At 50.8% G+C, this 15,261-nt stretch overlaps 1 protein-coding gene across 1 annotated transcript in view; it reads left to right on the forward strand.

Moving 5' to 3' along the window:
• The window catches only part of SDK1 (sidekick cell adhesion molecule 1), an 822,147-nt gene that overhangs the window by 638,981 nt on the left and 167,905 nt on the right, over positions 1-15,261 (forward strand). The window contains exons 15-17 of the mRNA XM_073791836.1: positions 2,416-2,563; positions 3,488-3,628; positions 8,067-8,248. Of these exons, the coding sequence (XP_073647937.1) occupies positions 2,416-2,563; positions 3,488-3,628; positions 8,067-8,248 (471 nt within the window). The remainder of the gene's footprint in view (positions 1-2,415; positions 2,564-3,487; positions 3,629-8,066; positions 8,249-15,261) is intronic.

Consider the following 15,261-nt stretch of genomic DNA (forward strand, 5'->3'; position numbering starts at 1 on the left):
TTTTAACACTTCTCAGCAAGTCTGCAATTCCAAAGTCTGTTAGTGAGCAAATCCTTCCTAGACCACTTTTTTTTTTTTTAAATTTGGTACAAATCAGAGTGCCCATGACATGATTGGGTTCATTTATTTTAGTTTTCAGTTTAATCTCTCTTCCTGCCAGATCTTTTATCTTCTAGTAGAAGAGGAAAAAGAATAAGTAAAAATTCCTATCGATACAACCAGAGAACTGAGCAGAGCCCCAGGGTCTAGAGCAGATTAATAGGCCCCGTCGTCGAATCGAACTGGGCAGCAGCTCCTACTACTCGGGCTACACTTTCAGGAGCTGTTTACACTCTGCGTGAACAAATGGCTGAGAGTCAGGGAATCGCGTGGGGCTGAGTTTTGGCGGGAGGGAGGGAGGGCGCTTGGGGCGGGAAGGGGGCGTCCGGGGCGCTTCTCTGCCCCTTCCCTGTGCGATTAATCGTTTCAGTCCACGGGCTCGACCACCGTCCTCCTGACTTTGCCTCTTTCTGAAATTGCCGCGGTTCACTCTGTACCTGACTGAGCGGGTGAGCGGCGTGTGCTTACAGACCCTGTAATCTGCAGGAAGAGGGGATGGAAGACGTGTTTCCTTCAGCGCGTGTGGCAGGGCCCCCGCAGGAGCCGGCAGCACTCGCGACTCAGAATAATCAAGGCGGGAGTTTAGGAGGGGAAGTGGCAGAGCCGGGATCACCCGTGGTCACCGTGGGTGAGGCGAGCCGCAGAGCCGGGGAGAGAGATTGTGCAGGGCTGCGCCGTGAGAAGAGCAGGGGCCTTTGGGTGAAGCATGCAGGCAGTCTGGGGCAACCTCCAGTGAGTAGGGAAGAGCCCTCCCTGCCAGGCAGGCCCTCCAGGGCACAGGCAGGGTGGGCAGGGTGGAGAGGGGGCCTGCAGTGAAAACAGGAGCGCCCGGCAGAGTCTCTGCCGGAGCCGGGCCTACACCAGACGCATCGGCGCCCTTCCCTTGTTTCACACTCATCGGTCTCAGGAGTCGTGTGTTATCCCTCTCGTGTTATGTGCAGTTCCCACCATTTAAACTCTTTAATTGTGGTAAACATACACATAGCATGAGATCTTCCATCTCAGCCACTTCGGCGTGTCCAGTTCGGTAGTGTTAAGTACAATCACCCCGTCGTGCAGCCTTTGCCACCATCATTTCCAGAAGTCTTTTCATCTCGCAAAACTGAAACTCTGTCCCCATCAAACACTAACTCCCGTCCCCCCTCCCCCAGCCCCCGGTGTACTCCAGGTGTCTCATTTACGTGGAATTATACTACATTATCTGTCCTTCGAGGACTGGCTTACTCCACTCGCGTCATGTCCTCGAGGTTCATCCACGTTGGAGCATGTGTCGGAATTTCTGTTCGTTTCAAGGCTGCACAATAGGTCGTTGTATGGATGGACCATATTCTGGTTGTCCATTCACCTGTCGATGGACACTTGGGTTGCATCGCCTTTTGGCTGTTATGAATAATGCTGTCATGTTCATAATGCTTAGCACCACTTCCAAGAAATAAGAGAGACAGCTTGATTTCCTACAGGTCAGTCCCCAGCACCCACCTTTCACTTCACTGATAACTTGAGAATGTAGTTCAGGGTCATAGCAATTCTGAGCGGAACTGACACGGGGCACTTGTTCATCCCAGGGCATCACTGCACGAAACGATTGGGCCAAAAAGCCTGTTTAAACTCTATAGAGAAAGTCCCACTAAAGTGTAGGAGCCGACAGAACCTTCTGAAGCCTTGCAGGCAAGAGCGCGCTTGGCTGACAGAGTCCCTCTTCCACGCCTGCCGGAAAGCTGGGAGCACAGATATTCTAAACTCGCTGTGAATTTCATTCCATGTCTCTCCAGCCAGAGCCGCTCAGGGGTGTGGCAGTAAAATGAGCTGCCACGCAGATGGGTTGCAGAATGCACAGCCCATCTGTCTTTATCATGCTCATTTCCTCTTTTATTAAAATGTTAATGACTATAGGTTTTATTTATCATTTGGTGACATGTGCAGCATCCTTTTCTGGGAGACACATCTGCAGTCTGCCATGTGAGCTGACAGAGAACTTCTTCCCGTCACATATTGAACACAGGCATGAGGAATACTGGGTTCCATTTAAACTGCCGTCTGCAGGTTGAACCCAAAAATCCCTTTACTTGTTGACAACAGCATGGGGTTAATAGGCACACTGGACTCTGCGTGGGAAACCCAAGTTCAAAGCCAGGCCCGCTGGTTACTCACCACGGGACCGTGAGCCTCGGTTTGCCCATCTGTTCAGTGGAGCCAACCACTCCACCTGCCTTGGTAAGCAAATGAGCTAATCTGTGGGAACGCACTTTGCATTCACTTACTGTCATTCAGACATGTGCTTGTAGAGGCTTGACCTTGTTTTGCTCCTTCTTTCAGACTCTCCGTGGAAAGTGCATCTGTCACACGTGGGCCCCGAGATGACAGGCGTCACCGTGCGTGGCCTGACCCCGGCTCGTACCTATCAATTCAGGGTGTGCGCCGTGAACCAAGTGGGCAAGGGCCAGTACAGCGCAGAGACGAGCAGGTGTGTGACACGCACCCTTGGAGAGGCACAGGGAGCCCAGGACGCATCGGGTTAGGCCATCAGCCACCACCGCTTAGTCACACTGGGGGAAGCAGAGAGGAGGCACAGTGGCTCGCCAGGCTCGCCAGGGGGGCCTTACCTGCCGAGGGGAGTTTCTTAGCTTCTGCGGTGCTCTGGCTGTGCCGACATAAACCATTCCCAACCGCACAGCCCTCGGTTTACGTGAGATTAAGAGCTTGCGGTGTTTCCACGCCCTTTGTGTACCTGACTGCCAGCAAGGCGGGAGCTGGTGCCACCGTCTTGACAGGTAAACACTGAGCAGGTGTCGGCAGGAAGCCAAGCGAGCTCTGGCGTTTCCCTGGTGGTCCTGATGCTGTCCCCCGCACCAGCCCCACCTCCCCAGGCCAGGCGGCTGCTTTCAAGCCTGTTCAGATGTGACGTGGGGAACGGGCTTCGTCCTGTTTCAGTGTGCCCTCCCCAGCGCACCTGAGCTCTCAGTGGGCTTGTGCTATAGAAGAGTTGAGAGATCTAAATGACTCTTTTCAAAATGTGGGAGTTTGATATGAGAAATATTGAAAGAGCCGAAGGAAACAATCGGGAAGGAGCCTCGGACTACGGCCTGTGAGCTGCCGCACTCACGCCTGTGATCCTTTGAGGAGCGGAGGTACCACGGGCCGTTCAAGCAGCAGCAGGTCGCCTCCCGCGCCTTTCTTGTTGCTTGCTGAACTGATTTTCTGTTACGTTGGTTTTTTGTAACTGTTTCGTGCACGTCCTTTCAGTTTGATCAGCTGTGCGTTTTGCTGTATTCATTGCTCGATGTGAGTAACTAGTTAGGCTCAAGATTCAGCAAGGCAGAGAATGCGAGCGAGGACCCTTCGCCTCCGGGGCTGACCTCTCTTCCCCTCCCGGACTTCTTTTTCTTAGGTTGATGCTCCCTGAAGAGCCACCCAGCGCTCCCCCGAAAAATATAGTGGCCAGTGGGCGCACCAATCAGTCCATCATGGTCCAGTGGCAGCCGCCCCCGGAAACAGAGCACAACGGGGTGCTGCGTGGGTACATCCTCAGGCAAGTAGCCAGCGGTCGGCCATTTTTAGACCGTCCTTATAGAGACTCAAGGGTCTGTTTTGCTCAGGTCGCAAACTCAAATGTCTGTAGGAGCCCAACAGTAATCGAGAGACTCAGGCCAGCAGCGAGACTCTAGGGACTGGTGGAGACGGCGGCAGACCAATGAGAACAGGCGCCCGTGGGCAGCCTCACCGGACAGTCTCTGCAGTCAGCCGTGACGCGCACATGCAAGAAAACGCTATCAGGGGTTGCATTTTGGCAGAAGGATGGAGGGGAGATATTATGGGTTGGGAGCAAGGTGTGCTTATTCACTGTAAATGCTTTCACTCTTAAGTTTTTACCAGGGGCGTGCATTATTAAGTATAATAATTTTTAATTAGTAATAATGCGGTTGATTTAATTATAAGCCAGTTTTTGCCATGCTAGTGCGTTGTTCAGAACTGCCAGGTTTTCCACTGTTACAAAGCAATTTTTAAATCCAGCTTTTTACACACATTCTCACCGTTTTTAAAAATTGGGAATGAAATCAATGTATTTTGAAACACAGGGCAGGCCAGACCCTCACAGCTGCAGAACAGATGTGGCCCAAGAGTGGCCGGTTTGCTGTCTCTGCCCCCGTGGGGAGGGGCGTCAGGCTTCTGAGCACACTGAGTGAACTGTACCAGCACCGACTGGGTTGACAGAAGGCACCTGCTTTGCCAAAACCACTGCTAATTTTAAGATTGCAGCGAAAGTGATCATTTGAGAGGTTTGTTGACACAAGTAAAAAGAAAACAGTAAAGCAGTATTAAAAGGATAACTATTAAACCTCTTCTAATGGACCGTGCAGCTGTGGCCGTATCTGTTACCAGCCTTATGGGGCAGGGGCCATGGGTGTCCGTCATTACCGTCCTCCAGATGCCCAGCCCATGCCCTTTCTAAAAGTGTGATCAGAAAATACCGGGTTAACAAAGGTCTTAAGTGGAGAAATATAGTCTCTTAGATCAATGTAAGAAATTATGAGAGTTGCTTCTTTAACTCCGTATCTTTGCGTATGGGAGAGAGCTCATTGCTATGTATTTACATAATCACCCACTCATGGTTTCATACGTGTTTATCTTTATGCCTGTAATATTTACCCGTCCCAACCATTTCACCGCTATTTTGGAGTTTTTCCTCGAGCGTATGAAGTATCCTCTGAACACAAGCCAGATCATTATCTGCCTGAAGAGGTTCAAGTGCGGCCCTCCCCAGGGGTGCACGAGGGCTGGAGGACTGATAGCACTCAGGGCCCCCTCGGTCTCCGCGCCCCTGGCCGTCCTTCCCCGTTTCAAAGGGGACACCGCGGATCTGTCCCCTGCGGGCAGGGGGCGCCTGTGGACTCTGGTTCTGTGGGTGCTTCCAGACAATCCCGTTTCCCTGGGGAAAGCAGCCCGGTGCTTCCCCCTGCTTGAGGCTGGGGTTTTCTGTCACGTTCCTGCCCCTCACTGCTCACCCCAGCTGTCGCCCTTGTTCCGTGCTTATCAACTAATGAAAATAATTGGCCTCCCCTCCCAGACCAGCCCTTCCTTCCCGTGCTTGTCATCCAGGCCGCCTCTGTCTTTTTTTGAGCACATGGAGGGAGAAGTTTCCTTGCGCTCCAGCTGCCAAGTAAGGACTTTAAAAGTCAGCCCACAGAACCAGAACCCGGGGCATGGAGTTTAATAATGAAATCTCTCTGATGTTACAAGGCCCCATCGGGGACTGCACGTTTTTCTATTTTGCGGGATTACGACTGTTAAAAGGATTTTCTGTGATGGTATCCGTCGAGTCGAGCACTGGAAAAGAGGGCATCTGTGTTTGCAGGGGCTTGAATCAAGAAAGCCCCAAGATGAGGGTACGCTACCCAAGGCCTGTGAATATCCAAGTTTTCAGAAATTGAAGACCCGTGCCAAAATGAATTTGCTTGGAAACATTTCCGAATAATCCTCCCATCTGCAGATGAGCTCTGTTTGCAAGTGTGGACCCTCTGGGGCACAAGTCTCCGTGTCAGATAAACAGCACAGCCCACGGAAGAACAAAATGGAAACAAATAACTGTTGTCGCCCTGGCCATAAGAATTAGTTAGAGTGTGTTCACAGCAATAAAATATTTATAATAATGGGCAGGGTGTTGCTTTGAGAGGAGCATAGGGGTTACGTCCTTTAAAAACATTCTCCTGTTTATTTCTGTGTGAAAAATCATCTCGTTCTCTCTGAGATGGTCTCCTGGGCAACGTATCCGGCCAGTCAGAGGACGATGCCCTGCACTTCTGTTATTAATTATGACCTTCCCAGACATCCCATGAATGTTACAAAAGCACCCTGAGCCGCCGGTCAGAGTGGACCAAGCTGCCTGCCTCGAAGGGAGAGCTGCCGTCTCCAAGACGTGGAGTCTGCAGCGCGTCACACACAACCTCACACAGAGGGGCCTGGGAGAAGGTGTGCAGCACGCTTGGTTTCTCATAGCTCAGCGTTCTCTCTTAGGATGCTTCCTACAAGAGCAGTGTTTCCAAAGGAGAAATGTGTAGGGGGTGCTTTACACTGTCACACCTCCTGTGCACCCACTGTTTCATTTTATTCTTACAACAAGCCTGTGAGATGCCATCATTATTATGTCCGTTTAGGGAGGAGGGAAGAAAGGCTCAGGGACGTTAAGAATTTGCTTGAGGCCACCCAGCTCCTAAGGCTTCTTCCCAGCCTAAGTCTTCTGAGCTGATTGCTTTGCTTTTCCCTGGAATGTGTATCAGATAGTGGAGTGAGCTCTTCGGTAGCCGTGCCCGGCTTGTGCCACATTGGTTACCCATGATCCTGGGCACCAGTCACGAGCCAATATTTACCTGTTTCAAAATGGCTGTCTAATTGTCTCAGTGCCATTTATTTTAAAAGTTTACGTTTCGTAGATGGGAAGTATCTGGTACGCGGGTTATTCCACACCAGGCCTTCCTCCTGTTGTCCCCTGCCTGGAAGACAGACCATCCCGTTATACGGATGAACTTAACGTGCTGTGAATGGCGCCTACACTTGGTGCAGGTAGTTCAGAAAAGGAGTGTCAGCTGAGTAGGACCGGAAGTTGATGGGCTATGAAGCACAAATGGGGTTTGATACCCTAACTTCCCTTTTGGCTTGTCGCAGAGCGCCACTGACCGTCGCCAGGGCCCTGCAGGGCCCGCATCCTGCTGCTCCTTTCAGGCGGGAGTCGGGGAGGCCTTGGGCCTTTGTGCTTTTCACAGCTGGCCTGCTCTCCAGCATTTCTGCCTCCTCTCCACAGTCCTCACCGCGTACAAGTGGCCTGTAGCGGGAAGGGACAAAAGACTAGTCTCAGAAAATCCTGATTTTCATGGACTGCCTTTTCAGCCATTGTTCCCTTTGGAGGGCTGTTTTCCATTCCAGGCCTGAACTCCGGGGCTCCTCCTGCTGGTCCGCCTGCGTCCAGACGCTCCGCCCCTGGTGACAGCGCAGATGACTGAGCGGGACTCCGCAGGCTTGCTCAGTGTCCGGGAGGGGCCTGGAGACCCCGGCCCTCTGCGGAGAGTGGACGGTCTCCTGCTGCCACTCTGGGCTCGTGCTCTCTTCCCTCCCCCACTGAGCATCAGAGCCACGTCTTCCTGAGGCAAGAACCAGCTCTTGGATAGAAATTCGTGCTTTTGGAAGCTGCCCAATGACTGAGGAAGTTACGCCCACTGCACATGCCCCTCGGTTTACCCAGGGCAACTGATTCACTTCTACACATGCAGTCGTGGAAAACACTCGCTACTCAAAACAACACTACAGCAGCCCTTTCATTGTACAAATAGCAATGTCCTAGCTAATACGTTTTCTGTGTCCAGAGCCGTGTATATGTCGCTGTTTTAAATAAATACAACTTTAAATCTCTGCCGTTAGTCCACTGAAGAGCATACACACCACGATCTTACAGGTCCCCTAAAAAGCCATTTGTCACACTTAGCGCCAGCCTAGTATTTTAGGAGGGTGAATGCCTTTGGAAAGCACTCATTCTGACTCCAGGACTTGGTGAGCAAACCCAGCGGGGAGCTCAGCCCAGGGACACCGAGAGACCGCGCACTGCTCTCTTCCTTCCCTCCCTCATCGCAGTCACAGGAGGAAGGGCTCGCTCAGACGGATTTATAGCCACACCCGCTAGAAATCATGTCTGGAATTTTGGGCCTTAAGTCACTGTACTCCCTGGACAACTGGCACTTAAAAAGCAGCCATCTTCCCTGAACCCTAACATAGTTGGAATGTCAGTTCTGTTGGCCCAGAGCTTATCATCACTGTGAGATTAGGTTATACCTTTTTTAGCGGTTGAAGTAGAAGCAGTGTCGTCTGACGCTGACCTCTGGCTTTACTCTTGTTTTTACTTCCGCTTTCCTCTGACCGTGTGGAGTGACTTCAGGTAAAGCCAGTTCCTTGCTCAAGTATCTCCCCTGGGTCCGCCGCAGGTACCGCCTGGCTGGCCTGCCCGGAGAGTACCAGCAGAGGAACATCAGCAGCCCCGAGGTCAGCTACTGCCTGGTGACGGAGCTCATCGTCTGGACGCAGTATGAGATACAGGTGGCCGCCTACAATGGAGCTGGCCTGGGCGTCTTCAGCAGGGCGGTGACCGAGTACACCTTACAAGGAGGTAAGCTTGCTTTCCCCCGAGGCTGCAGAATCGTCGCTAGGGAGCAGGATTTGCAAAGTTCAACTGGGGCATGTTTGGAATAAAGAGAGCGTCCAGTCCTCTAGGGAGTGGTTAGAGGAGAGTGATCACGTATTTAATTTCATCTCTCTGTCTATTCCAAAACTATAGCAAAACCACAGAAGGGAAACAGATACGATTCTAACTGCTTTTTTCTGGTTACTAAGGACAGGGTGTATCTACACACATCCTTTAACTGGTCCACTTATTCTGTAAAAGGTCTGTGGGATTGTCTTTTCCTAAATGGAATAACAGTATATTTTGCAGTGAAGCTGGCCGTGGAGTCCTGTGTGAAACTGTGAATGTTTTTCAAAGAGGATGAGTATTTAGTATTTTGCTTTTAATGGTGTAATACAATTATTAGTAATGGAATTTGCAACTTGGTGCTCTCCACCCCGCCCCCCGCTTTGGTTTACTTTTTCAGTTACACAAGCAAACAATTTACTAAATCGATAAAAACTCTTCCCCACACCCACCCCCCAAAATGACCAGGCAGAATGTCATAAAGCCAGTGGGTCTTACGTTTATGTGCTAAGACCCAACCCCGTTATTTTCAGTGATTTCCACTGGTTTTCTGGAGGATCCGGGTCTCGGCGCCAGGAAGGGCTGGGCACTCAGAAACCTTCTCCGTGTCTGCATTTCGCTTTCGAAGCTCTTAGCGGTGATAAATAGACCCTCTCTCGACACAGCCAGGTGTGCCCCACAGCAGCCCAGAGCCTTGCCCGGGGAAGCCGTTTTCCCACAGGATCTGAAACCCTTTTTCGTTCAGCGGTTTTACCCTCTCCTGACTCACAGGTGTGATTTTATTTGCTTAGGCGTTTTTATTGCTACCAGGCCTTGACCTTTTTCAAACGGTAAGGTTTCTAACTGCCCACCTCTCTCCCCAAATCATTCCTGGGACCTCACGTTCCTTGATACTACATGCTGTCGTTGCCGTCCCTTATTGATCGGCTGTCTGTTGTCATCCGAAAGTCCATAAATCCCCCTTTATGAGTTAAGCGCCGTCACCTCTGCGTTCACAGTGAACAGGAGAAATGTTTAACGTGCAGGACGACCGGGAAGGAGCTGTTTATCTGCTGGTGATCCTTGCTCACTCACTGAAAGATGAAAGTAGCTGAAACCCTGCACAGTCCATGCTTGCTTTAATTAGTCTACTTCATAAAATAACAATAAATTTGGAAACACTTAACGTGACAGATATTGCTGTTAGTAATCCCCACGGCTCTTCACTGTGACTCTGCTTCCTCGGTTGCCGGGGCGTTTGCATCCTGTGAGGCCGCAGGCTCCGCAGGATGGAGAAGGGCTGGGAGGCTGTGGAGTCTGCCCTGGGGACCCGTGGAAGGTTGAGGGCTGTGAGTGACGTGATCAAAGTGCCGCATTAGAAGAGGGGCCTGTCGGTGGGTGCGGGCGAGGCGGAGGGGAGCTGAGGAGGAGGCGGCGGCTCCAGAGACAGAAGAGCGATAGCGTGGCTGTGAAGCGATGAATTCCCCCGTCTCTGGCGCTGGCCTGAGGGGGGCGAGGGGCGTGTTCGGGTGCTGCTTCATGGTTTTCCGAGCAGCTCCACACGCCTTCCCTCTGCAGTGCCCCCGGAACCCCACCCAGACTGCAAGGGGCCCCGCGGGCCCTCCCCCAAGCGACCTGTCCGGTAGGACCGGGGCCAGCCCCTCCCTCAGCTTGCTTGCAGTTTATGGCATAGGACAGGACACGTTCTGCTCGAATTGAGCTGGTCTAAGGTCGCTCGGCTAACACACGGCGGAGCAGCGCTAACGCTGGGTCTTCTGAGTCGAGAGCTCTGTTTTCTGGGCGCCGTCAACAGCCTCTGCTGTCAGTGGGACCCACGCTCGCACGGGGCTCACGCGGGACACAGGCGCGCTCGCACGGGGCTCATCGTCCATGCTCCTTGTGAGCCTTCCAGGCACCCACAGCCCAACAAGAGGGAGCAAAGCACGTTAACTCTGTCCTTGAATCCGCGCTGCCGCCCAGGACAGGACAGTCACAAGAGAGCTTTAGACACAAGGTCGGGAAGAATGGGGGCAAGTGCGGGGGGACGTGCGGCTGGTCTGGCTCTGGAGCAAATGACTTGGTAAGCCGGGTGAGGAGCCTCTGACTAGAAGGTGGGACGTTGGGAAGAAAACGGCACCATCGAGGGGCCTTGAGTAACTTAGGGAGACGGAGATGAGGCTGGGGCGCTTGTGAGATGTCTGCACACGCACGTGCACACACAGGCACGTGCACCACATGCACGCATACTCACATGCACACACGCACATGCACGCACACACGCACAGGCACGCACGCACAGGCACGCGCACACAGGCACACGCACTGCACGCGCACGCGCACAACGCACACACAGGCATACACACGCACGCAGGCTCGCGTACACACCCCTTTCTGTGCACGTGGCCCCAGAAACGGCCCTTTCCTGGAGTCTGTAAGGCCTGATTCTTACTATTTACTCCTTATCTGCCTTCGAGAAACACAGTAACTTTTTTGAGCCTCTGCTGTTTTCATTTGTAAAGCTGTGACGTGTCTACCTGCCCTGACCGCTTTAAGGGCAGTTGTGAAGCAAAAACAAGGCAATGCACGTGAAAAGGCTTTGAAAACGCTGAGCTATGGTACAAACACCCGTGTTGTTGTCTGTATTCCTCCTTCCACCGTGACAATGACCAGTATGTACTGCGGTATTTGAATGTTTCTGTACTGGTAGTTGTACAGAAAGAAATTTGGGGTTATTCTCTCTGCTAATAGTAAAATCGAGAGCACACATTCAGGAATTGATGTGAGCACCTACTGTGTGCTCAAGGTTGGGCGATGGGCCGGGGCAACGAGAGTGGAGGGGATACCTGTCTCGTTGTCAAACCTGCGGGCTTGCAGCCTCGCTCGGGAGCAAAGACTGACATTTGTGAGACAAGATCAAGAACTAGAACAGAATCCGGCCTCATTCACAGGCAGTGACTCCCCATTTGCCCACAAGATAGGCATTACTAACGTGCTGTAAAGGCTTTCCAGCCGAGATGCCCTGAGGAGTATGCCGTTGGTGGGAAGGCATCCCTGAGAAGGGGCTTTGCTGGGACTGCACCAGGGAAGTAAGCGTAGCCGTCTGATTTGGTTAGGAATGGAGTCCAGCCGCTAGACTCAGACCCAAGGGAACAGTAGCTTCACTGAGGTGGAGGTGTGTTTTTATCTCTCTCAGGGGCATAGTGGCACCTTTATGGTCAGCAGAGAGTCAGGCTCCTTCCTTTTGCTTTGCCATCATTAGCATCTGCCTCATGGTTACAAGCTGACTCCTGCGATGCCAGCTATCACGTCCACATCCCAGTAGGAGGAAGGCATGGGGTGTGCCTTGTGGCCTAGTAATCAAGTGTGCTCACCTCTGAAGAGCTTTCTTAGAAGTCCCATCTGCCACAGACGTATGCTTACAATTCATGGACTGTCTCTGTGCCAGAGAGCCTGGAAAGGGTCTTTCAGCTGGGTGCATTTCTGTCCATTATGAAGGAAGGAAGGGGGAGGGGAAAGTGGAGGGCAGCTAGCAGTTTCGGCCCCACTTTGTATGGTGACTCCTGCTGGGGAGTCAAACCCAGAGGATGTATTTATGCTTTCTAGATATAAAGTTGTGGGACAACCTGTCTCATGGCTGCTGCATGAAGAGCGTCTCATGATCCTTCATAATCGCGCACATTGGAATTAGCAGAAACTGCAAACCCGCAGCCCCCCCGGACCCCTCGGCCTCAGCCCTCAGCTCGGCGGGTCTGCTCGGCCAACAGCCGAACACGTGGATCCGCCACCGGGGACCCTTCCCAGCACCTCGCGTGTCCCAGTGCTGTTAGCGGCCATTGCTGAGAAAGCCTGGGGGCTGAGTTGGCCCTTGGAGCTGAAAAGGGAATAATTAAAATGCTTGTATATTAAGGAGAAAAAAATAACTCATAAGATTAATTGTCAGCCTAATTTGGGAAATTACTGGAATGTATATAAACATAATTCTGGAGTCCATCAGGAGTCAATCACGGAGGATCAGGAAGTACTGGCCTTGGGAAGAGTGAAGCTGCAGTCCAGCCAGACTCATTGTCGCTGTCCCTGTACCGCGTGGCAGGCTTGATCCATCAGGCGAAATGAGATGTCATTTATCTTGACTTCAGTAAGGCTCCTCTCGAGAAGGTATGGGAACGCCAGGAGAGCTGGTGCGGCTCCCCCTGCCATTAGCGGGGCGTGTGGCGTGTTAGACCATCACTCGCAAAGAGAACTTATAAATAATGCAGGGTCGGCCCGGGTGCAGGCACACAGCGGCAGGAACGCGGGGACGGGAAGGCTGCTGCCCAGGAGACGCAGGGGCCTCGTGCTCCTGGAGCACATGGGCTTGGCCTCAGAGGCACCTTTTTCCAGGAAGCTCCTAAAGGAAGATAAGTGAGTTACTCCTCCCTTGAGTTCAGCCGCATGTGATATTGATCCCTGAAGTGATTTGAACCCCCTGTGCCACCTGTCACACACCCCGCGTTTCTCTTCAGTCCCAGTCATTGTTAAGATACAATAAAAACGTCTGCTTTGTCTGCTTTCGTCCTTTAAGGTTTGGACACACAGGGATTATTTAACACAAACTTTCTCACCTCCCAACTTTTCATATCCCCCCCTCATCCCCCACCCACCATGATCTTGCCTGCCAATCCCATCTGATAGATTTTATTAGCAGGGCCTCATGACCTTCTCTGCTCTAGAGAAGAATTTTTAAATGCCAGAGATTAATTCACACACGGAGCAGCAAAACTCTAATAACAGCTCCAGCCATGCGAACTTTCCGGGCGGGGTCGGGGGAAGACAGGGCGTGGTGCGTTCGTCGCAGTGGCCGTGGCCTAAAGTTCACAATACGGGAACCCACTCGTCAAATTTCCATTGTGATTACCCAAAATGAATGAAAAACAGCTTAAGTTTACTCGAGAATTTACTTCAAACCCCTTCCAGAAAGCAATATGCTGTTAGTTTCAAGTAGAAAAAGCCGTAGAGTCTACGTTCTGCATGACTAAACGCGCAGTATAATTACAAGCATTTTTCTTATGGCCAGTGTCTGCTTCAGCAACTTTCTAATCATCTAGTATGGGAGGATAAAGCACTGTAGTCATCTGAAGCAATCAGTGGTTCAGATTTGATGCTGATGCAGTGTTTGGTTCCAGTCAGTTTCTGTTAAAAATTGTTCGACTAATGGTGAAAGACACATGAAGAAGTAAGGTGACCACAGAGGTCTGAGGTGAGCCTCAGCATGGAATCCTACATACTGTTAGGATATGGATGTAATAGGTGATGGTTCCATCCTAAAATAAGCCAGTGAGGTTAGCAAACTCCTATCCCTTCCTTAAATGTATCCATAAAAATGCAGATGTTGGTTTTTCTAGAAAGGGTCCAAAGACAAATTATACTATAAATCATCATTTTTGAGCATGCCAAGGTTTTAATTTTTTCTGGTTTTATTTCTTTATCATTTTTCTTCTTGTAACAGGTATTTTTGTGCTGTAATGATTTATTCTGGTTTCAGAACATTACCTTCTAATGAAAGAGAAATATTTCATATTTAAAGAGAAGTGGAAAAAAACATTTGGTTATCCACATTTCTAAAACATTAGTAAAAGCCCTTAAATGTTCACTTGGGCTCTGCAAGGTTTTCTAAAGTAAGGATTATAAATGAACACTCCGTTTGCAAGCTCCATTCTTATCTCCTCTTGGGAAATTCTCAATGTGGCATAAATGACATTGCACAAAAGATTTGTGCAAAATCCTTAAGACCTTCTGGACCTCAAGCTGCGCCTACAGAACAGGATGATGTTCAGAATCTCCCCGCATCACCTAAAACACTACTGAACAGAGTGATATGGGGTATTCCATTAGGTGTGGGCTTCATTTGGCCTTTTAGAACTCTCAGGAAAGGAAAGGATAGGAAACGAGCATTTTAGGGGAAGCCACTCTATGCCAGTTTCGCTGTGCTGTGCTCCCCACTTACGCTCATTATCATTTCGTCAGTCATCCCCCAGCCATCACGTGAGAAAAGCACCCCTGTCCCTATTTTACAGAGAAACAATGGAAGCTCAGAGAGGTAACTAACTTTCCAAAGGTCACATAGCTCGAAAAGGCTGGAAAATGCTAGAATGTATGCTTTTGCTTTTCATTCTGCATATAGCAAACACGGACATAAATTACTTCCAGGTTTTTGGTGCTTATGTTCACATGGCAAGTGGGCTTGCAGTAGCTCGTGGACATTTTTTACTGCCATCCACAATAAGAGGTCTGTTTTACATGGACACCCAGGACACACACACACAGACACACACACACACACAGACACACACACACACACACACACACAGACACACACACACACACACACACACACACACACCCCTCTGAAACAAAAGGCTCATAGAACAATAGTTGCCCTGACGGTGTGTGAAGTTCTTTAATATTTTCTATTGCATTCCATTCTGCTTCACACTCTCCTCCTTTAACAGATGCAGGCTGTGATCACTAAATTGACTTCCTGGGCTGCTGCTAATGCATTTATAACCTGCAGTTTTGAAAAACACTGAATTTAAGCAATACAGGATGTTTGGTTCAGCTGATCATGAATCCCTTTCAGAACAGGCTTCTGCTGGCCTGTAGGACACATCAGGCTTCGCAAGGGAGATACTGCTAAAACCAACACTGAAAGACCAAACAAGGGTCTGAGTGGGGCTTTGGGCAGGGGTGACAGGCCTGGGCACAGAGCTGAGATCTGGGGGATGGAGGAAGCTGAGTCCAGCACCTGTATCTGTGCAGACGACCTCATGGGAGAGAAGGGGTTTCCGGGGTAGGACTTGCCCTTCCGCTGCTGCTGGCAGATACAAGGAACGATCAAACCCATCTTAAATTACTGTGACCAGCACATTACGGACTGGGCTTCGCTACAAGCCTGTGGATGCCTCAAGGGCAGGGGC

Source organism: Tursiops truncatus, chromosome 15, assembly GCF_011762595.2.
Source record: "Tursiops truncatus isolate mTurTru1 chromosome 15, mTurTru1.mat.Y, whole genome shotgun sequence".
Taxonomy (NCBI): Eukaryota; Metazoa; Chordata; class Mammalia; order Artiodactyla; family Delphinidae; genus Tursiops; species Tursiops truncatus.